Source organism: Sinocyclocheilus rhinocerous, unplaced genomic scaffold (genome assembly GCF_001515625.1).
Source record: "Sinocyclocheilus rhinocerous isolate Xijiao unplaced genomic scaffold, SAMN03320098_v1.1 scaffold241, whole genome shotgun sequence".
Taxonomy (NCBI): Eukaryota; Metazoa; Chordata; class Actinopteri; order Cypriniformes; family Cyprinidae; genus Sinocyclocheilus; species Sinocyclocheilus rhinocerous.
Window position 1 is genome coordinate 280,322 of NW_015659312.1, and position 23,197 is coordinate 303,518.

General features: G+C 39.4%; 2 protein-coding genes across 3 annotated transcripts; both read right to left on the minus strand.

The window, feature by feature from the left end:
* Positions 1-1,325: 1,325 nt before the first annotated feature.
* Positions 1,326-13,337, minus strand: LOC107723397 (uncharacterized). Of its 2 annotated transcripts, none has more exons than XM_016531983.1 (9): positions 13,164-13,337; positions 10,122-10,174; positions 9,373-9,393; positions 8,993-9,265; positions 7,949-8,245; positions 5,693-5,980; positions 5,425-5,603; positions 5,006-5,107; positions 1,326-4,858 (listed from the first exon to the last, which is right to left on the minus strand). In XM_016531983.1, exons 2-9 carry the CDS (start codon positions 10,165-10,167, stop codon positions 3,917-3,919), a joined length of 2,148 nt encoding a protein of 715 aa, XP_016387469.1. In that variant the 5' UTR covers positions 10,168-10,174; positions 13,164-13,337; the 3' UTR covers positions 1,326-3,916. The 2 variants fall into 2 exon arrangements, with proteins under 2 accessions (XP_016387469.1, XP_016387468.1); XM_016531982.1 differs by having other exon boundaries at positions 13,148-13,336.
* Positions 13,338-13,515: 178 nt separating this feature from the next.
* Positions 13,516-23,010, minus strand: LOC107723400 (mediator of DNA damage checkpoint protein 1-like). The gene is made up of 11 exons (XM_016531988.1): positions 22,934-23,010; positions 22,401-22,551; positions 21,686-22,276; positions 21,511-21,595; positions 19,067-20,247; positions 16,654-18,473; positions 15,283-16,581; positions 15,018-15,200; positions 14,348-14,473; positions 14,142-14,252; positions 13,516-14,050 (listed from the first exon to the last, which is right to left on the minus strand). The coding sequence occupies exons 2-11, from the start codon at positions 22,537-22,539 to the stop codon at positions 13,841-13,843; spliced, it is 5,745 nt and encodes a 1,914-aa protein (XP_016387474.1). The 5' UTR covers positions 22,540-22,551; positions 22,934-23,010; the 3' UTR covers positions 13,516-13,840.
* Between the last annotated feature and the right edge of the window lie 187 nt (positions 23,011-23,197).

Here is a 23,197-nt window from a genome sequence, read left to right on the forward strand (position 1 = left end):
GAACACCAGAACGGCCAGACACAGGAACAGTTTCCTCCCTCAGGCAATCCATCTCATGAACACTTAACAATAACTGTGGAACACACACTATTTATTCACTCATTCACTCATACACTTATTTATCTAACACTCATACTCAGTCTACACCTCAAATTTGCACATAATATACAGTACCTGTACATACAAAACTGTCTATTGTAATATACCTGCACATACAATTGTCAATTTATATATTTTTATTCCTTATTTACTTGTTCTATATTTTTTTATTTTTTTATTTTTTTTTATTATCTGTGTTTTTTGTTCTGTCACTGTCATTCTGTTACACTGTGGAAGCTTCTGTCACGAAAACAAATTCCTCGTATGTGTAAACATACCTGGCAATAAAGCTCATTCTGATTCTGATTCTGAAGGGTAATGAATATCTTAAGAATGATCTTCTGCTTTAAGACACTGTGATGATTCAGGGAGTGACCAGCAGAAAATTGATTTTGCCTGGAAACCTGTGTAATGTGCATTACCGGGATGCACTTAAGTGTGACATCATTTGCTGGAGACGAAAGTAAGGGCATGTGAAAGCAAGCTCACGCCTAACAGCCAATGGGATTGGCTGATGGGACCATGAGATTTATGCTACGCTAGGTTCGTAGGTTTTGTATTGTATAAAAGAGGATTAAAACCCTGTTGTGTCTTCCTGTGAATCGTTGTGAGAAACTAAAGAATCTGGAACTTGAAGACCAAACTACAGAACCTCACAATACATACTTGAAAACAAGTTGTTATTATGCATGTGTACATGTACTGTATGAGTGTCTGCACATTTTTATATTGCTTAGATGTTCTTCATACCGACTCTCTCTCTCCAAACAGAGTGAGGGGGTGGGGGTTTAACTTTAAAGTCCGCGTGAACCGGAAGTTGCTGCCGGCTTTATTTCAGTGTAGTGACGTATTTCCAGCTGAAACGGAATATTGAATAGAGGGCATGGTTTTATGTTTGCGCTCCTCCTCTCTGTCTCTCACTCATGGCAATCTAACGGTTAGAGGGGTGTGTTTAAGGATATTCTGCCCAAACCGTCAAACTGACGTCATCAGAAAAGGAATGCCATTCCAGAGTAAATGTTCAGATTTTGATTAAAGATTACGAAGACAAACAATTTTTTTCAGCGGATTAACTTGCACGGATTAATTGTTCACATCATTACTAGCAATGTGCACTAGTAAAGTAAATAAAGTCAATTTTGATTTCATGCGGACTTTAAAGGTGGACTCAGTAATTTTTTTTAAAGTTAGCTCATTAAGTTTACTGCTAAATAAACTAGTAACACTTTTGAAATATGTTTTAATATCAGCCCAAACAGCTGTTTTATTTTACATGGAGTGGGTAACCTCATGGGTGCCACCATGTTGAAATCACAAGACTAGCCGAATACTACTTTATCTATGAGACCCCTCCCATTAATAGACACATTCATTCATTAAATAAATTGATAAGGGCCGACTGCAAACAGAGCATTTCTACAGTGGTACGGGTAACCTAAAATTATTGCTTTTGCATTATTCTACCTCCACACCACTAGGTGTCAGTGTAGGTCCAAGACCAGTGTCCAATCGACCAGTGCAACAAACAAAAATGACTCAGTGCATCTTTAACATCACAAAATATTATTCAGATTTGCTCATAAGCCATTTTGAGTCGGATTTATTTACTATGATCCATTTTGGTCACAAAATCTGTTTTGTCAGGGATATATCATCATTTTTTTACGTTTTAATGCTACAGTGCTCCTAGGGTTATAACATCTAGAGTTTGTGATATTTACATTATGAGATGTGACACTAAGACTATATGGCTTTCAAGTGACATTCCCTTGCACTGATATTAAAACATCTGTTAAAGGCTGAGGAGGAATAAGACCATTTTCAGAGGTTTCTGGGATAGGCATTGCCAAATATCTGAGTTTTGTAAACCTTTGATTGCATTTCAAACCTTGTGCTTTGCCAAAAATCTACTTTTTTATTTAATGTCAACATACCTTGCAATGTTGTTTAATTGGTGGTTTAGTACTTCAGTCAGGCTTAAATGTGAGGTAGTGATCATCTTCGGTTAGAAAATCTACCCACAAACCTCCAGTCTGTCAGATCTGCCAACACTTTAAGATGGTGATACGAATATCGAGTTAGCTACCATCCCCATGACTCACTGTGATTTAACATCAGCTCCCACAGATAGTGTGGTAGGAGCAGGTTCCTGGACTCATACAACATTAACAGGCAGTGTTTAGGTTTTACGGGAGGCACCAGGAATATATGTAAACTGATATGTGAGACTGTATTGTCTTTCAACTATGACTATAAATCCAAAATTATTTGTGGAACACTGTAGCAACACCAACAATCGAGATCTTCTTACAAACCATGTCCACTTGCTCCTCGAGCAACAAGAATCAGCCAATTTAACTACGCAAGACATTCAGGAGCTAATTTGCTGCTTGCGCCACTTTTCATAATGTATTTCAGCATTAAAAAACCTGTCTTATTCACTAACCACCTGCAATCACTGCCATTCTTTTCAACCCAAACACGCTTCCTTTTTCTGTAATATGTTTGAGTGCATTTTTGATTGTGGGAGTAATTCATCAAATGATGATGAAACAATCGCAAAATGGTGTGCTATTGAGAACACATTTTAAAAAGCCAATTCAGGTGTTTGTATCACAGTGGTGGAGAGATTCTGTAATGTGCCAGTAAAAGTTCAGCATATTGCAGTATTCTGCTGCATCCTCCAACACCAAGCATTCACTCAATTGCACCTGATTTGCATAATTCCTTTTGTGAACTAAAATGGCGCCATTAGTTAGATAAATTCATTCCAATCCCAATGCACCAGAAAACTCACTAATGATGGAAACAGCCTCACTATTTAGATATACCGGTCTGAACACATTCACTCAAAGAAGCAAACCTGTTTACATATACTGTTGCCATCTACATGTATGTTTTTTTTTGTTTGTTTTTTAAATATTACGGATTTTTTTTACGAATTACAGATTTTTGCAACTTTCTCATGTAAAGAACTTTCAACAGCAAAATTTTTGTTACTGAATGAACAGGAAATGTGCACTGTCACATCTCTGGACAAGAACATCCGTGAGATTAGCGTCATAGGTTGGATTGATAGAAGAAGATTCTCAAAAATGTCCTCCAGTCAGAGTCACGGATTAGTCTATGAAGGATTATGATTTTTTAATTAATTGTTTTGGTCAAATGGTTTTTCTTTCTACTGCTTCGCACTCCTGTAGTTTCCTTGTTCATCTCCTTTGTCAAAATGACATGTTGACTTGCATGCTTCAAAGTGACACGTGATTTTTCCACTTTTCCAGTCCTCTGACAGCAGAAGGTTGGTCGCTTTCTCAGTATCAGTCCTGCTATTTGGATTCTCCGACTGGTCGAAATGGAGCAGAAATGATCTCATAAAGAATGAAAATGATTAATGTCCCATGTTCCTGTGTGCCTTTCCCCAAATTCAACCACAGTAACTTGGATTACGGAACCGATAATATAATTTATTTGTCAATATCTTCATGCAGTGATGTATTATTTCTGTGAAGGAAGATTTGTCTTTGTACACTTTCTTGGAATAGCCCAGACAGCCATCCTCATTCTGTATTAAATTAGCCAATGGTGTAAGGCCTGAAATGCTTCTTTTCTGTATTTGAACTCTGTTACATGGTGATTAAATATTAGTAAACTCAGTGGATTTACAGTGGATCTTTCTATTGATGCATGTTAATTGTATTAAAAGTGAGAATCAAAAGACGAAGTCACTTAGCTCTTCTTTGTTGTTAAGTCTAGTGTCTCGATTGTCTGTGGTGGTTAATACACTAGGAGGAGGCAGGAAAGATGCTACGTTTTAATCTCAGTTGGTGGCAGCTCCATCAGTGCTTGAAGGTGGTGCACTGTCATTGGGGCAAGCCGAGTCTAGACCTCCACTGGAGCTTTTCCCAGTATCAGGGGTTTTGGGAGGGGTTGTGCCCTTCACATCCAGCCCAGGAGATATGGGTGCACGTGGCTCTGACTCGATGTCAGCCTTGGATTCTGGAGTACCATTTGTAGTTGGTTTTGAGTCGAGAATCTCTGAGACCGGTGGTTTAGACTGTGGAGTGGGTGAAGCTGGTTTAGGCTCAGGGACTGGAGAAACCAGTTTAGTATCCAGAGGGCTCACAGCGGGTTTCTGTTCAAGAGAGCCAACTTTAGCTGGTGTGGGTTCAGGAGTAGGTGAAACTGCTGGTTTTGCATCAGGAGTTGGTGTTACTGCTTTTGGAGTTTCAGGGGTTGGACTTGGAATTGGTTTAACATCAGTTGTTGTTGCCTCAGGTGCTGGACTTGGTTTCGGATCAGGTGTCACAGGTTGCTTGGGATCTGGTGATGGGCTTAAGGTCGGTTTTGTTTCAGGTGGTGGTGAGATGGTCATTTTCGATTCAGGTGTAGCAGCAGGTTTGGGTTCAGGTGTTGGTGTGACCGCAGGCTTGGGCTTAGGTTCAGGTGTTACTGGTGGTTTGGGTTCGGGAGACGGTGGTGGAGGAGCTGTCGACTTGGCCACAGGTGCTGGTTTCAGATCAGCAGCTGGTGCTGGTTTTGGAGGTGAGGGAGCGGTCTTTGACTCTGGAATTTGGTTGGGAATGGCTTTGACATCAGGGGCAGCAAAGGAACTCAATACATCAGAATCTGCTATGGCTGCTGTTGGGGCATCAGTGTCACTGTCAAGCGGGAGTCCAGTGGTATTAAAGCCCACTCCAGAGTCACTGGTCTCTATGTTCCTCTCTTGAAGGCTTGGCTCTTTAGTTGACACCTCCAAACCCTGAGGAACATACTAAGAACTTAGCTTTCCTAAAGCATTTTCACAACATTCAACATAATTTTGCATTTTATATTAAGCAAATGCTTGGGGTTTAGATATACAGATAGCGCTATTGATTAAAATGCCTTTCAGCTTCCTGGTGCTCACCTTAATGCTGACCTCTGTGCTCTGTGATTTCTCAGTGATGTCTTCTTTCTGTGACAGGGCCGGGGCTTCCTCATTCTGATGGGTACAGGCATCTTTCACAACCTGCAAAAAATATGAGCAAAGGGCTTATAATATACTCCATTATACAAGCAAAACTTTTCTCTTTCTCCTTTGATGTTGGAGAAGACAAGAAATAAGAATGTGGAACATAAGGCAAATGTTTATCTGATGTTTCTGTGTTGGGCTGGTCAGGATTCTCAAACAATTAGAGCGATGTTTTTTATAGTGCCACAGAGCTACAGTTGATATTAATATATTTATAAGGTGACCAAAGTCCAAATAATGTTGAGGGCCACTGTACATTCAATTATTTTTATTTCTGTCATATTTTGGTGCTTAAATAGGTGGTAAGATAAGACCTGTCTGAAGGCATCTCCCTCCACTTTGCCTGCATTCTGGACTTTCTCCTCAATGGCTCTGGCCTTTGCTGCACGTTTGCGCATCTTCACCAAACATGACACCAAGCACACCAACAGCAGCAACACCAGTAATGCTACCAGAGCAATGATAGCAATGTAGAGTTTAGGAAGCCTGTATGCTGAAAGAGAAAGAGAGATACATCATGAAGTCCAAAACATGAAAATTAAATGAACTGTAATTTCTCTTTGTCATATTGTGTGTCCTCACATTCCATCTCCAGGTGGACATCAGACACCAGGAATCCCTTAAGGTCAGTCACACTGAAAACTCCGGCATCGCTGGCCCTCACGTCCGTAAGAAGACACAAAGAGTCCTCCAAAGAGAGACGACCCTCAAGATCCAGGTTAGGAGGCAGGTTGAGTTGTCCGTTCTCCATAATCAAATACTTATATTTATCAGACTGAGGGATGTACAGTAGGCGAGCTAGGGAGCTATTCATGTGCAGGTTTATTTTCAGAGTGCCACCGTATGAAAGGGTCACAAATATCTGATGTGCTGGTAGAAAGAAAGAAGGAAGGACAAAAGGAAGAAAAGCTGTTACTGAAGCTGAGATGTTCAGCTTTTTTCTATGATGATGTCACGAGAGTGAAGAAAGAAGAAAAAGAATCGGCAGGGAGGAGAAAGCATTAATATTTTAGGGAATAAATGCTGCAGGCAGAAAATGACAGACTATTCCATCTGTCTCTCTTCCTCTCTTTGTACTTCCCCTACTATCCTTTCTTTTTGTGTTTTATAACGAAATAAACTTTTTAAGAGTGTATATTACATACAAACAACCTCCAGTCGTAAATTTCACACCTCAGTTTTTTCTTTTTGGCTCTCAGAATACTTAATTCTGATTAGTCAATTGCAGCATTCTGCCACCAAAGATTTTTGTATGATGTTTATTTGACCATTGTCCCTGACAAAAATCTCTGGTACTAGTGTCATATATCTCACATCACTCTGCGGCCCCTTTCTCCTCACAAAATCAAATCATTTCACCACAAATCAATACTTCCATTTATTTATAGCAGTGTAATGTGTGGGAAAATGTACAGCTACAGTTCTATGGACTATGGTACACTATTAAGAAGTGCTAACCTGCAAATGCTATCTTATCAAATGCAATATTTATCAATGTAACCCAATGTATAGATTAAGTTAAAATTTTTGATTTAAATCAAATACATTTTGTTAACATATGAGAAATTGTACATATTCAATTAAGAAAAACACTTAAAAGGACTTCAAGGCTTTACTCAAGTGAAAACAATTTCATCATCCTCATGAATATGCTGGGTTTCTCTCATATCTAAAGGCTGCAGCACACCTGTTTTTGTTCCGTGCTGAGTTATACAATTGAATCCTTTCATGATAACATACAGTATACACGCTGCTAATAATCTGTTAATTGTGCAGTGTGAGATTCATTGGTCAAAACAGAACTTTGTGAGATCGCAATGAACAAAGAGTGACAGCTTTTCAGTCGGTATAAAGAGCACTCTTTGCGAGTTTTCTAGGCTTATAATCCATTTATAATCTATTTAAAATGTAAACTTTGTTTTTCGGCAACACACACGTTGCAAAGTTTCGGGAATGACATCCGCATATTTATGCGGGATTTGCTCTTGAAGTAGCAGTGATTGACATAGTGATAACCATATCAATAGACGGGACAAAATATGTGAAAATGTGCATTAAGACTAGAGCACCCTCACTCATTTCAGAAGCACCCTCAGTGATTATTTCTGGAACCTGGTTGATACGCTTTTATTGCATAACTATATACAAAAACAACAAAATACAAATGCACTAAATAAAATAATTTAATAAATGCATATTTACAATTTAAGCACTAAACTAAAATAAATAACTAAAGAAGGCTGACTATAATCAGCTTGCTTCCATTTAGTGAGAAAAGCCTACTCTTCAACTGAATTAGAAAAAAAAGCTCCTCTGGTCTTCAGTGATGCGGGGACAACGTTTGAGCATACATGTATATCTGAGCGAGAGCAGAGCCAATTCATAAAAAAAAATATATATATTTATATTTAAAAACACGTTCAGTTTTGTGTGAGTGAAGGAAATCTGCGTGCGAGTGGAGATTCGTGCTCGCGCATTACATGGATCACGTAATATTATGCGCTCTCGACATTTGTCATTAAGATCACGCTATAGAAATCGCCTAAAATTAAGTACAAAGAAGAGAAGAAAGCGGCCCTAGGCAGCTGCCTACACATGCCAGGATCCGCCACTGCCAGATGCAGTTATAAATACTAAAACAAGCCTATCGCAAGACATCTGGTAGGGGGGGCACCTGGGGTGGCCAGCCAAATTTCAGGGGGGGCCGGTGCCACCCCTGGCCACCACGTAGACCCGTCCCTGAAGATTAGGACATTAATATGTTATATGAAAATAATATCAGTGTGTCATGAATCCTAGAAATTGTGTTTTTCCCCCCTCTCTTCTTCCCACGCTCACCTTTCACATTTAGGCAGATCTTCTTCTGGACTTTCCCAATGGAATCACTAAAGGTGTAACTGCCTTCATCAGCCCCTGTAACAGCACGCAAAGTGAACTTTTGAGGAGTGATCTCAATGCGGTCCTGGTAATTCTCCTTGGGCGTTCCATCAGCATTTAGCAGTTCCTTAGCCGGCAATGACGTCTGATTGGCCTCCACGGCACTGTGGCGATAGCCCACACGCACTGGGTCTGAGATATCATGCAGTGATACATGAAAATCTAAGCCGTACTTAATGATGACCTCACTAGAGCAATCTGGAAAAGTGAGAGAAACAAAGAAGAGAAACACATGAGATAAATGAGATGTGGTACTTGCCCTGCATTCGAACAAATGTGTATTGTATGAACTATTAGATAAAGAATTATACATCATGAAATAAACCTTGTTACCCAAGTTATTATAAGAAAAACTGTCAAATTAATATTTTCCTTAAATTATGGGAAATATAAATTTAGCAATAATTACAAACCAACATTTTGTCAAAAACTAGCTAGCATTTAATGAATGACACCTTTTTATTTGCTATATTATTTTTAATTTCATCAATTTTATCTGTTTAATTGTAATGTTTATTAGAAAAAATACATGTTGCATGATTGCAAACCCCATAGAAAATAAAACAGCTCATATTATTATCTCGGTTTGACCTTCCTAAGTACTTCTTTTCTCTGACTAATTGTTGAAAGAAAAAAAGGCCACATTAAAATAATACCATTAATAAAAGGTGCCAGCCAGCACAGCTGATAATGGGAGAAATAGAGAGCTGGGTAAAGAGAAAGAAGGATCTTTAGGTAGAGAAGAATGGAAGACAACCAGTGTGGCTTGACAGAGCTACAATTACTGCAGCAGGTCATTAAACCTCCCTTACTGTTCACAACATGACTTCCTATAATAATGAAAGTCACTCAGAGCTATTCTAGTGCGTATGTGTGCACATCCAACTTAGTGTACAAGCTGCTGTAAAAAATGTGCGAACAATTTTTTGGTAAATTATGCAGTACCTCTAACATAGAGTGTGATGCGTGTAATATTCTCTGGATTTTGGTTAGATGTGATGGTGTAGACTCCTTCATCACTTTCTCCAACATTCTCCAAGATCAGGTGCCTCGAAGCAGAGTTGAGTTTGGCACGAAGATCCACCACTTTCCCAGAACTCATCAGCGGCTTCTCGCGACCTGGAACAACCGAAGGCCTGAACGTCACATCAGCTCCATCTGCCGGCACGAGGATGTGGAAGTCTTCCCCAAAAAACAGAGTCTGAGACTCTTCTTGGGCTACAAGAAACACAAAGATATATATAGGGGGATTTTACTTTTTTACATTGTTGCAACTGCTTATTTTTATTAATAAACAAACAAACATTAAAAGGGACTGTTTTTACCTTTCAGTGTTGCAGAGAATGCTAAAAAGTCAAAAAGAAAAGCACCAATGTTTACATAAACAAACACATTCATTAGCACCATAATGTGACATCAACTAGTCAAATCATACAGAAAGTGACAATGTACTTAACCTTTATGCAAAATTTAAATATTCATTATTATTACATTTATATGAATTTTTTTGTGTTTGGACAATTAGTTATCATGCAAAAGAATTTAGGAATCAATTAGGGAAAATTGACCACACCATTTCATACTGTCTGACATTTTTTAAAGTTTATTAGAACATTTTAAAGATTTAAAGAACATATATATATATATATATATATATATATTTGGAAATATGACCACAAGTTTCAGCTCTTATTTTTGGATTGATATGCCAATGTACAAGTTATAAAAACTACCCACTTTGTTTCAGAAAATGCAGTATGGCCATTAGAGATGGCACTTTTAATAACCCTGGTCATATTGGGTCAGATATTCGTTATACAACTAATAGCTATGCATGTACAGTATATAGTCCCTGTAAGCGGGTACATCCAATACTCCCTTGCCATTTGTGAGAACATTACAGCACTTAGAGATGATGCATTGTGCATCAGGGCTGTAATTAAAGAACTACAATAGTTATTAGCATGTCAGAGTCACTGACCTTAACATTTCAGCACAAAAAACAACTTGTGTAGTGTTAATAATGATACAGATAGATCAACCACTGAACGGATTGACAAGGACTCTTTCTTACCTGAGTAAAACAGCACGGTTAAGATGAGCAGTCTCAGATTCTGCATATCGGCTCTGAACACATTCACACATGGAAAGAAGATTTAAATTATAAGCACTGACATTGTAAATGTGTAAGTTTCATTGGTATGTTGCTGAAGTGTTCTCACATCCCAGCTAGGAACAAAAATTATGAAAACAACTGATAAAAATTACAGGTTTATTGGCAAATGGACACAGATCGATTGAGTGCTTTGATGTGGAGCTGTGAATAGGGTGTGACTGTAAAACAATCTACTTTATGTTAATGTTAGACAGACGTCTATGACTGTTTTTCAGCTTTTATGGGTGATGTGTCAGCTTTGGCTTAGATCATCAGGCCATGGATCTAAAAGGGCTCTGTTGACAAATGAGCTTGTTTAAAGAGCTACTTTAAATTCTAAAATTGTAATTGTGGGTTTATTGGCTTGTCTTGTGCATTGCTTATAACCAACATTGATCTAGTATCTCAGAGGGGTTTATAATAAATAACAAGCAACAATCTTGTTTCAGTTTATTTATTATTGAGATTCCCAGTTAAGAGATCTCAGAAATAAATGTCATTATAAATTATACTTTTAGGTCCAGTGCTGTCTGTATAAATGGAATGAGAAGCATATGACATCAACTGGGTGGATCCTTATCTTCATTATCAGGAGGATATTTAATGACTGAAGATATAAAAAATGTGAGAGAAAATGAAATCTGATTGAATCTATCTGTTAGCCCGGTTTGTTCTTTAAAAAGTCTATCTCTGATGTTTAAAACTGAATGACGTGTTTTCCATTATGCAGAAAAATGCAGAACTTTCATTTCAGAGCAGATTTCATGTGGGCCTACTCATAACTATTTCTATATAAAAAAATAAAAAAAATTATATATATATATATATATATATAAATAAATAAATATATTTATTTATTTATTTCTAGGGTGGTTTTTCAATTATGTCAGGTACCAATCTTTAGAATGAACAGATTCCTATTCAAAATACTAATAATAATGTCAATTAAACATTTTGGAGTAAAACATAAAATATATTCACTAGAGAAATGTCAAAGATTTTATTGATTTCCATTACATTTACTGATATGGAAATAGGAAATTCCCTGATATTTCAAGATTTTTTGTGACAGTAGAAACCCTTACATTTTTTGATGCACAAAATATATTAATAGCTGAACTTACACTTATCATAATACATAAATTATAATTATTTTTAATTTTATTACAGATGGGATAATATAGGTATGATGTATGGTAATCTGTAATGTGGAAATATCAGGACAAACACATTCATTCACAGTCTGAAAGAAGCCGGCACTTCATGCAATTAAAATCCTAAGAAAACCTTTGCCAGGCCAGACATACTGTATTAGACAGCAAGGAAAGCATCCAGAACAGCAGACATGCATTTAGGTCATTCAGTGATTTCATAACAGACTTCTGCCCAGACGCTCAGCTATTGCACATTTTATTGCCATTCAGTTGCAAAAAATTAGAAAATTTAAAAAAAAAAAAAAGCAAATGAGCATATACAGTATAGGGCCTATATCTCTCTAGACAATAAGACACATGTGCTGATGTGTAAATGTGTCAGCGCTGTATTAGTTTCATATGGACAAAGTGCCATCTGGTCCATGCTTTTACTCCTTCTCTTTCTCTCAGTATGACACCTCTTACAGCAAACTTACAGTTCCTCTCCTATAAGACACAGCATATATAAAACATGGGCAACATGGAGGAAGAAATGCAGGCCGAGTGACAAGGTGCTCACATACTGTACAACAAGCTTTTCTCCTGAGTGTAATTCAAAAGATGAATAGGAGCTCCACACAACCTGCTACAAATATATGAACTGCAGTATTACATATTGGTAAATTATGCCAGAAGCAGGCTGTGTGTAAACCAGGGAAATAAAACAAGATGAATAGGAGCTCAGGGAAATCAACCTCAACCTTTGCAAAGGTGCTGTAGCAAATTCATATGTGGTTATTGATGTTAGAAGCAGGTCATCTCCTAAGAGACCAGGATGGGACATCTGGAAATTACTTCCAGATCATTCCATTCAGACTTATTTGACTACTCTATCTCCTGGATCATAATCTATTTTAAAGCCTTGAATTAGATCAATTCAAGGCGATACTGTAGTTAAAAGAGTCTGATGTAAGACATGAAAGGCGATGAGATCATGGCTATGTCTCACAACCTAGTGAGCTGACTAGCTAGGCACCATATTTGGGCTTCATTATGGTTGCGAACATGGCGTATAGATAAGCATCTGAATGGGTTTTGAGACACAGTCCGTATGTGTTATGGGCGGCGGCAGCTTTGACTTACGCGCGCTCACGTCTCCCCTCTATTTCTGACGGAAACCTTCTGTTATGATCTGTTCCCCTCCCAATCATAAAACTATTTGCCAGTCAAACAAATTTTCTCTCGGTCACAAGCTGAGAAAGATCGCCTACACATGTACGGGCTATTATGGTGCACGGACGACAAAATTATACAGGCCAGTTGAGCCGCAGAACCGGCAAAATTAGCTATAAATTCCCTGAGAAATATATATATATATAAAAATCGAAATTATTAATGTTATTATTAAAATTATATTTATAGCTTATCGCTATAAACAGTGATTATATTTGCTCTTCACGTCTTAATTTTCCTGTCATTTAATCTGCGTAAAATGCGTATTTTAATGGTAACATTTCTTATGTTAATACAGGATGCTGAACCGGCGCTCGCGCGCTGACGGGGTTATTATGTGATGCTATGCAGAAAAGAGCGCAAATCTATTCTTCAACAAGCCTAAATCCTCGTCTACATCTCTAAATATGCATATTACATCTTATTTTATTCGCGTTCCAACAGCAAACAGCAACTTTATCCAATCGGAAAAGTACCAGACGAAGCAGAAACTGCAGAATTTAACCCTTCAATTCCTGCAAGCCAAAGCCAGCTCCCCGTATATAACATCTCTGCTGCAAAATTGACATTCACCCTCACCGTGTTCTCCACTCACCTCCAAAATCCTCCTCAGCTGATATCTGTAATAGACTGAAATTCCGTTATTCGTTTCTTTCAACCTCGAAAATCACTTAAGGACTAAGTTGCACCTTAGGAATCTGTCCGGTATCTTGCAGCGTCTCGAGTGCGGTCGGTAAAGCCCGGCGCCTCAACCCCTTATGGGCGTGTCAGCGGATCCGAACACACTCAGCCAACCTTTGCAGAACCGACGTGAAGGTCTTTAAGGTGTTCTTCAGATCGATTCATCACTGAGACCAACGCCCTGAATACAAATGTGCACTAGACCATTTTGTCGTTTTCATATGCATTTTGTTTCGATTTATGTAGTTTTGAAAGGGCAAAAACGCACAATATTTCTTAATTTTAGGCTCTGAAAGCGTTTATTGAAGTAATATGTTAAAAAATGAGAGGAGCTCATTCTCCCTTAACTAACACTCATCATTCATTGACATCCACCTCACACTCTCCAGCTCTCACATTCACAGGAATCAGTGGGCGTGTGGTTACAAGTGTAGCAGCATCTCATCTAACTCATTATTGTCTTCATAAAACTGAAATATTATGCGGCACATATTCATCTTAAGCAATCTGAACTTAAACATACATGTATCAGATTCTGTCATAGACTGGAACAAATGTATTACACAAAAGTCCTTTCCTATGTCATTGTCATTACTTCCTACGGCCCCTGGCAGCAGCTTTGGGGGCCGCAGGCTGATTGGACGTGTTGAGAGAGGAAGTGAGAGAATAGGCCTGCAGGTCAACTCTCTGCTGCAGAATGCCAGTCAATAGAAACTCTGTGCTGACCACGGGCAATGACATACTCACTGCCTTATCACAAAGCGCCCTGTCCTGCTCACATGACACCACTACAGTGTGCTCCTGAATAGACAGAGGGAGAAATCACAATAAAATATGAGAATATATAATATGTGCATTAAAATAGGAGAATATATGCATTGGTTCTGGGTACCTTGTGAGCAGATGGCATTTTGGGGAGGAAGCGTGCTCCGCAGCAGGTGATAATTTCTTTCATTTGAGATGGTTCCGGCATCACAGAAGGGGTTACGTGAATCTCATAACCCTACGAAAGCAAAATTAGGGGAGAAAATACATGATGGGGATGGTACACTTGAGGCTTGGGCTTGATACACTTATGCGCTTGTGAGGGACTAATACCTTTAAAAGAGGTTGACTTTCAGCAGTTTGCAGTGACTTCTGTAGGCTGAAACTAAACTTTTTCTCCTGCTCGGCGTCTTTCAATATATATTCATCAGTAGAAAGGAAATGGCCAGCTTTTCCACACTGAGAGAGAAATGTTGTCACTGAGAGGATGTTGTCATGCTTAAGTTGAGTTGAAAATAAATCTGTATTTTGTACTAGTTCCACAGCTAGAAACCCTTAAACAGCTTCTTAAACATATACATATAAACAAATCAGCAATATCACTATAAACCATTCTTGACCACGAAATGCACGGACAAAACATACATTAACAAATTTCTGGGTTTAGAAAAAAATGTTAATGTGTGGTGTGAGAGTAGGGTTATTAAGCATCGCCACCAGACACGTGAAGGTTTTTTACACTGTTGTACGCTTTTTTTGTACATTACAAAAAGTACACCTCAGAATTCAATTGAAAAGATATATCAATCAATTAAAGATACAATATTTATTTTATTAAAATTTAATTTAACTTTTTTAAAAAAAGTAGTTTAATAAAGAATAAACTTGACATTTTTTATTTGACAAACAAGCATTTTATAGGAGTAAAGTCAGATATGAATTATGGATTTTAGGTTTGGCTTGGTTTGAACCAGAAACATTCCTTTACTATACACTCCCTCACCTTCTTTAGCCAATCAGGAGTCACGATTGGCACCCCTCTGGCAACAGCGCACAAAAACTTAACAGTGCGTCTCGCTTTATCAGTCACCAGGTGAGTCATGTCGTTCACTCCTCTAGCCAGACTTCCACCTAACCGGGAGACGACTCTTTCTCCATCCTGATCTGTCAGCCCAGTGAATAACACCTAAAAGAGAAGATGGCAGATTAGTGTCATCCACAGTGATATAACCTGCTAGTAAATGTCTGTATTTGAGGGTGCGTGTGACCTTGTGCGCCTGAATAGCCACAGAGCGCCTTGAAGTCTTGGGTGTGGGCGAAGGAGCCTCTTCTGGGGATGCGCTAGTGTTTGCTGCTCTCTTACGACCTCTGCTGTTGGTTTGGGGCACAGCAGTGCTGTCCTCCACCACCTCAGCATCTTGTTCATGCTCATTGTCCATTCCAACATTTACATTCTCCGCACCAGAACGCCTTCCTCCTCTTCCCCTGCCTTTTCCAGAAGTTTTAGCTTGGGAAACTTCTTCTGGTTCAGGTAGTTTCGTACTCTTCCTGCCTCTGCCTCTTCCTCTTCCTCTCGCCCCTTGGTTCGAAGGTCCGATACTATGAGCAGATTTTTCAGAACTTCTAGAACTGGAGCGGGAACGGGAACGAGTTGTTGAATTGGAGTCCTGCTCTGTGTCTTCAACTGCACTAGCTGATCCTCTCCTGCCAGACTGTCTAGCATTGATGGGTTGCTCATCAGTTGTCTGCTTCCCTTGGCCTCGCCCCCTGCCCCGCCCTCGTCCCCTCTGGCTGGACGCCTCCTGTTGTGAGGATACAGACTGATTCGAGTTCATAGAGGAGCTTGAGCAACGGCGTGTTCGTCTGGCTGGAGGAACTAGAGGAGCTTCTAGTTCTGTCTTGTCCTCCTCCAGTCGCTCATTCTTCTGTTCTTTCTGATGGTTTCTCTCCTTTGTCTTTTTTTGTTCTCTTGCTCTCATCTGAAGTCCCTCATTTTCTCGTCTTTCCTTCTCTATTTGTTCCTTCTCCTTTTTAATTCTTTCCTCTTCTTCTTTTCGTCTTTGTTCTTCTAGTTCTCTCCTCTCCCTCTCCAACCTCTCTAAGCATTCTTTTTCCTCTTTTTCCCTCTGAATTATCTCATTTTCTTTTTTCACTTTTTCCTCTTCTTCCCTTTTCAGTCTTTCTTTTTCCTCTAATTCCTTTTGCTCTCTTTCTAGTTTTTGTCTCATTTCAGTTTCAGCCCTCTCCCTTTGTTCACATTCTTCTTGCTTCTTTCTCTCATACTCCAGTCTCTCCTTTTCTTCCCTCTCCGTCTTCTCTTGTTCTTGGAGCTCTTTCTCCATCTTCTCTTTCTCTTCTTGGGCATTCCTCTCCTCCAATCTTTCCTCTTCTTCCTTTTCATTACACTTCAGTTTTATGCCTGTCCGTCTGGTTCCTCTCCTTGTGTTTTGTTCTTCTTCACTCTCTTCCTCGTCCTCAGACAATGCTTTCCCCCTCTTTCTTTTTCCTTCCTGCCCTTTTCTAGTTTTACCTTGGACTTTACTAGATGCCGTTGTCTCACTTTCTACCTCTGTCTTGTCTTTCCTCTGTCGTCTGCTACTTCTGCCAATAAGTTTTTCTTGGGCGCTCTCCTTCTCCACCTCCGTCTTGTCTTTCCTCTGTCTTCTGCTACTTCTGCCACTAGGTTCTTCTTGGGCGTTCTCTTCAACCATGGGCTGTGTTTCAACAACACTGAGATCAGAGTTAGGTTCAGCAGACTGTGCAGGTTCATGTTCGTCTTTTTGTCTTCCTCTGCGGGGTCTTTTGGATCTGATGCCACTCAGATCTTCATCCCTTTCAGTTCTGTCCTCATGAACAGGCTGCGTTTCTGTGTTAATGGAAAGGGAGCTGACGGCAGCTTCAGCAGGTTTTGGAATGCGGTCCTCTTTTATCGGCCTTCCTCTGCGGGATCTCCTAGATTTCACTCCGCTGTTCAGATCTTCATCCTTTTCAATTACTTCTTCAGGAACTGGTTGGGTTTCTGTGATAATCTGATGAACAGCAGCCTCAGCAGTTTCTGTTACCTCGTCGTCTTTCTTTTGTCTTCCCCTGCATGAACTTATGCTTGACATCTTCCTGCTGAGGTCTTTTTCCTGTCCTTCATCTTCCTCATGCATAGGCTGTGTTTCATCTACGCTGATATGGAAGCTCGAGGGTATTGGGAATTCTGTGGATCTGTCCTCATCTATTTGCCTGGTGCTAAGCGCATTATTCAGATCTTCACATGGTGCCTCTTCTTCACACATAGGTTGTGTTTCAGCAACAGTGTCACATGCTTTCAAGTCCGTTTCAGAAAGTTCTGGAGATTTCAATTCATGTGCTTGTTGTCTTTTACTCTGTCTGCCAGAGCTAACCTCACTTTTAAGATCCTCAATTTGTTTTTCCTCATACATTGGTTGGGTTTCTGTTATAGGGTGATCGACAACAGCCTCGGCAGGTTGTGGGACTTCCTTCTCTTTTTTTGGTCTACACCTGCGTGATCTTCTGCTAGACGTCTTGCTGCTGAGCTCTTTCTCTTGTCCCTCATCATCTTCACCAACAGACTGTGTTTCAGGGATGGCACGACTGGAGGTAGAGGCTTTTTCAATATGATGTATGGACTCACCTTCGGTTTGTCTTCTGTTGACCTCATTGTTCAGATCATCCTCTGGTGCTTCAGCTTCCTCAAACATTGGCTGTGTTTCAGCGATGTTGATATGGGAACTGGAAGGTTTTTCTATACGAGTACTGCTGACCATATTGTCCTGTTCTGGTGCTTCTTCATCATCACGCATTGGTTGCGTTTCAGCTATAGTGAGATGGGAGCTGAAGTTGGTTTCAGCAAGATGTGCAGAATCATATTTCTCAGCCTGTTGTCTTGTACTTGGTTTCTGAAAGCTGTCCGCACTCAGATCTGCATCTGTTGCCTCTTCTTCCTCACACATGGGCTGAGTTTCAGCAATTATAAGAGAGGAGCTGGTGTTTTTACCTTTGTGTACCGTTCCTCCACCACGGGTTCTCCTACCTTGTTTCATGGTCTCCTCCTCACCCTCGTGCGTTTCATCGATGGTGTCGGTCATGAGCTGGGTGGGCTCACTCTGATAAACCTCTTTGTCTTCTCCCTCCCAGACAAGTTGTGTTTGGGCTGTGAAGAGAGAAAATGGCTGCGTCTGCTCCTCTCTTTTTGGGGTGCTGGCTATGATCAGAGTGTCAGCTGTGGAAAGGTGAGAGTCATTTTGTCTGTCTTTATCTTCCTCCTCCTCCTCCTCATCAGGCTTTGCTACATGGATGAGTTGAGTTTCAGCAGTTGAGAGGTTGGAGTACAGTTGGGTATGGTTGAGAGGCTCCTGCTCTTCCTCCCTGTCTGTCTCTGTTCCATATGCTTGTGTAGCCTCAAGATCAAGCTGCTTTGGCTTGTGCCAAGCACTGGCTCCAGCAGTCCCTAAATTTGACATATACAATACTTACAATTTTAGTTAAAAAAATTGTATGAGTTCAATACACATTAAACTCAGCTGACAGCATTTGTGGCATGATTTGATTACCACAAAAAATTATTTTGACTCATTCGACTCAAAAAGCTACAGTGAAACAGCTACTATGTAAGTCAACAAGGCAAATATTTGGAGGATGTAAAAGCAGATATTCAAAGTCTATAATTGCAAGGTAATTTTTTATGAATTCTTTGGTTAAGATTTGTGTTATGTTGCGTTTTAAGTCATAGGAACAAAGTTGTAAAATTGGGCATATCATGCACAACTGGACAAAACAAGCATTTTTTTTCATACTAAAATCAACATATATGTTGTTTACACTGTAACCAAGATTATTTTTTTTTTTTTTAGAGAAGTTGAAAATACTTTTTGTGATAATTAGTATTATGCCCCTCTAACAACCTCTGGCAACCAAGTCTGAAAGCCCCTGCCATAGGAAATATAAAAGGTTTTAGGAATTTATTGTACTGTATTGACTACATTAATGAATTTTATAATTAAAAAAGAATGAGATTAAGAAGGAAGTGAGTGGAATGGTTACCGTATGCTTGTGTGAGAAGTAGGTCCCAGTCTTCTTCTAAGTGGCCAAAAGCTTGGGTTGGTTCCTCAAGACTAGTCTTTGCATGAGAATGATGGTCTTGTTTTTTATGGGTTCTCTTTTCTGATTGCTCTGCTTTGCTACCTACAGAAACCTTGTGACTCCGTGCAGCCTTCACAGCTTTGTCTGGTAAAGGTTTAAAAGGATCCTCATCATCTGTTTCACTGTTAGACAGAAGATCTCTGGCCTTCACCTTTTCCTTGTCCTCATTCTCTTCATCTACATCTGTGTCACTGTCCATGTGGAGCTCTGTCGCTGGAGTTGATGTAGGTCTGACATCACTTCCCTCTCCAACAGAATGTGAAACCTCTGTTGTAATGGAAACCTTCATGGGATTATCATCTTCAACATCAGTGTCACTGTCCAAGTGGAATTCTGTATGTTGTGGTGCTGATGGAGGACTTTCTGTAACTGCTTCCTTTTTGGAGACATTTTCAGTTACATAAGCCTCATTCTCCTCAACATCAGTATCGCTGTCCATATGAATATCTGATTTCACCTTTGGAGCTTCTTCAGTGTGAACCTTTTGTTCAGTCTTGCTTTTCTCTTCCTCATCTTCTTCAACATCAGTATCACTGTCCATATGAAGATCAGCTGAAGAGACAGATTTATCAAGAGTTACTGCTCCTTGAGCCTCTGGTTCAGCCTTACTTGCCTCTGGTTCCTCTTCCTCAACATCAGTATCACTGTCCATATGAAGATCAGCTGAAGATGGTGGTCCCACTTTTGGAACTTGTTCAATCTGAACCTCTGTTTCAGTTTTATTTTTCTCTTCCTCTTCTTCAACATCAATATCACTGTCCATATGAAGCCCAACTGAAGATACAGATTTCTCTAGAGTTATTGCTTCTTGAGCCTCTGGTTCCTCTTCCTCAACATCAGTATCACTGTCCATATGAAATTCAGCTGAAGATACTGGTTCCACCTTTGGAGCTAATTCAGGCTGAGCCTCTGGTTCAGGCTTGATTTTCTCCATGTCCTTTTCTTCAAAATCAATGTCACTGTCCAGATTTAGGACTAGAGAGCCAGGCTTAAATGAGTTTGAACCGGGCTCATCAGGGGTTTGCCTCGGTCTGAACCAGTTTATGGAGGCTGAAGAAGGAGTGATGGAACTTTCATCCTCACTGATAAGAAAAAAAAATAGTGAAGCTCATTTATTGGGAGACAATATATTGAGATCCATAAATGTATTGCACAGTTTATAGCATTAAGGTGCGATCACACATGGGCAAAAAGGTGTACTGTTAATAGTTTAACAATATATGAAACAGTTTGCATTGAAGTCACTTTTAAACCACGCAGCTTTTTGTTGATCTACATGGTGAATTAGTGTGACCAACTTGAACCCAATGCAAAATCTGTGTGGGGCAATCTTTCGCCCTTACACAAAATTTCCGATCGCATGGATTTCTACTGAAATGGGGTTTGCCTCGGTCTGAACCGGTTTATGGAGGCTGAAGAAGGAGTGATGGAACTTTCATCCTCACTGATAAGAAAAAAAAATGGTGAAGCTCATTTATTGGGAGACAGTATATTGAGATCCATAAATGTATTGCAGTTTATAGCATTAAGGTGCGATCACACATGGGCAAAAAGGTGTACTGTTAATAGTTTAACAATATATGAAACAGTTTGCATTGAAGTCACTTTTAAACCACGCAGCTTTTTGTTGGTCTACATGGTGAATTAGTGTGACCAACTTGAACCCAATGCAAAATCTGTGTGGGGCAATCTTTCGCCCTTACACAAAATTTCCGATCGCATGGATTTCTACTGAAATGACTGGATTTTGCCAGTGTAATTTCACTGAACAAAAGTAAATGTGACTGCACCTTTAGCCATGCAACAGCAGGCATGCATTGAATTTTTACACTGACAGATACCATGACATATGAAAAAAATGAAGTCATTTCTGCTTTATCACATCAAGCGTTTCCTTTAATAATGGCTATAAATTTTAAATAGGCCTAAGTGACTAGGAGTGATCCGCTGAAAAATATTACAAGACAATTAATTACAAGACAATTAATAATACAATTAATTTGACAATCAGTATCACATTTCACATTTTATGTGCATTTTTGTCTTATTGACCTTTATAATATGGACAAAACCAACTGACAAACAAACAAACATTCTTAAAATATCTTCTTTTGTGTTTCACAGAAAAAATAAAGTCAAGTTTGAGGGTGAGTAAACAATGACAGAATTTCACATTTGGATGCTCTATCCCTTGACATATATTTAAACAAAATGTAATTTCAATGGAGTTATATCAGTTACACTATATAGTAACACATCAACATTATATAACACATAACATTTTGACTAGTTCATGGAAAATTAGAAAGGAACATTAAAAAACATTCATGAAACATTTAACTTACCTCTCTGGAATGACTTTTTTTGCAGGGGTCAGGAATGATGAATTTGTGGAACTACACAGATGAGAGGAGGACGCCAAGTCTGAAACTATAGCAATAAAGAAAAAAGAAAGCAAGCATGAAAATATTGTTTTATTAAATATTTCAGTAATATTCTTTTTCGTCTCAATTTACCTACCAAAATCTTTCCTCTCATCCATGGCATTCTCTCCATCTGAGTCCGATTCAGGCACCAGGGTGATCTCAGGCTGTTTGTGAGCTGGCTGTGGTGAACTCGTCTTGGGTTGTTCATCCTCAGGGCTCCATAAAGGCACAGGAGGCAAAACACTCCTCTCTTTCACATTTAACCTATTCCGCAGACCTTTACTCAACTCTGACTCCGAGTCACTGCTTGATAACGCTGGACTTGAATTATTCTCCTTTTTGGACACTCCTCCTTTCTCTGGAGTTATGCGTGTATCTTTCTTTGAGATGTTCAGGACAATGTACTGACATGGCACATCAGCGAACACCACACTCTCTCCCTCAGTCAAAGCATATCGTACCTGAGGCGTCAGTTTGAATCTGCCTTTTCTGGTTCCATTCAAACTGCCCATGTCCCATAAAAGTGCTTCTACATCATCACCGTTACCGAAACGATCTTTCCTAGAGCAGAACTCTGAGATGGAGATGACAGCATGCCGACTGGATACAGATCGGGCCGGAAGCAGAACAGAACAGCCAGCAGGATCACGACCGATGACATTCTCTCCGATGTAGAGAGGGAAATCTGATTGAATGTGTGAAGAGAGAAAAAGAGAAAGCAATGCCATTATTTCAATAATGCACAGATAATATTAGTTTTTAAATATTAGTTAATATGTAAGGTAAAGGTAGTCTATAAGAACACTCACCTGTCTCTGGTATGTGGTCGTTTTTGAACACCTTTAATGTTGCCAATTGTTCTCTTTCTGGTCCTCCTTTCTCCTCCTCTTCCTCTTCCTGTTCTTCTTCTTCAGAGAAGGGATCGTCAATCTGCTGGGTGGCATCCATCCTCCTCTCTAGCTGAAGGATCAAAAGTGTTGTTACAACACAAATATGGTTGTCGTGGATACCACCACAAGGTAAATATGGATGTTTTAAGCTCTATACACATAAGCAACATATTATACAATAGTATCAACATTTTCTGATGAATGGCGATGCATGTGTGACAAACAGTTTACTTTAACACATTTTGTATAATATAAGGGCATTGCTATGACTTTCTAATCATTTCTTAATCGAATAATTTTTCATAAGTGCCACACTGGCAGTTTAATCAGAAATAATGCTTCACTCCAAAATGCAAATGAAAACATGCAAGACATTAGCATTTTTTTTTTACGTTTGTGCTGATATATCGTGCTCGATCTACTTCATTTTATAATAAAAAATGTGCGCTTACCTTATCGTGCAGAACACTTGGAAACCATTTCCTGAACACTAAGACCCGCCCTTAAAACGAACACTACTCATTCGCTGATCAAGCTGTCAATCAGAAACTGGGTCTGCACTGATTGGCTGATAATGTGTCACTGCGGATTGATTGGTCATCTGAGAAACAGCAGGGCGCAGGACTTTGGCCCAAGTTTTCCGCGCTTTCTGCAGAGGAGGCGTGTTTCAAAGTGTTTTTTTAACCATTAGGAATTTGAGACGCAATAAAATAATA

Coding starts and splice junctions, on each gene's coding strand:
- LOC107723397 (XM_016531983.1), bottom strand. CDS start 10,167: ATGCAGAATCTGAGACTGCTCATCTTAACCGTGCTGTTTTACTCAG. Junction 5,604..5,692: donor TGTCCACCTGGAGATGGAAT/GTGAGGACACAC, acceptor TTTCTCTTTCAG/CATACAGGCTTCCTAAACTC. Junction 4,859..5,005: donor GCACAGAGGTCAGCATTAAG/GTGAGCACCAGG, acceptor TATGTTCCTCAG/GGTTTGGAGGTGTCAACTAA.
- LOC107723400 (XM_016531988.1), bottom strand. CDS start 22,539: ATGGATGCCACCCAGCAGATTGACGATCCCTTCTCTGAAGAAGAAGAA. Junction 16,582..16,653: donor AGAGGAAAGACAAGACGGAG/GTGGAGAAGGAG, acceptor GACAAGACAGAG/GTAGAAAGTGAGACAACGGC. Junction 14,474..15,017: donor CTCCTGATTGGCTAAAGAAG/GTGAGGGAGTGT, acceptor TTTCTCTCTCAG/TGTGGAAAAGCTGGCCATTT.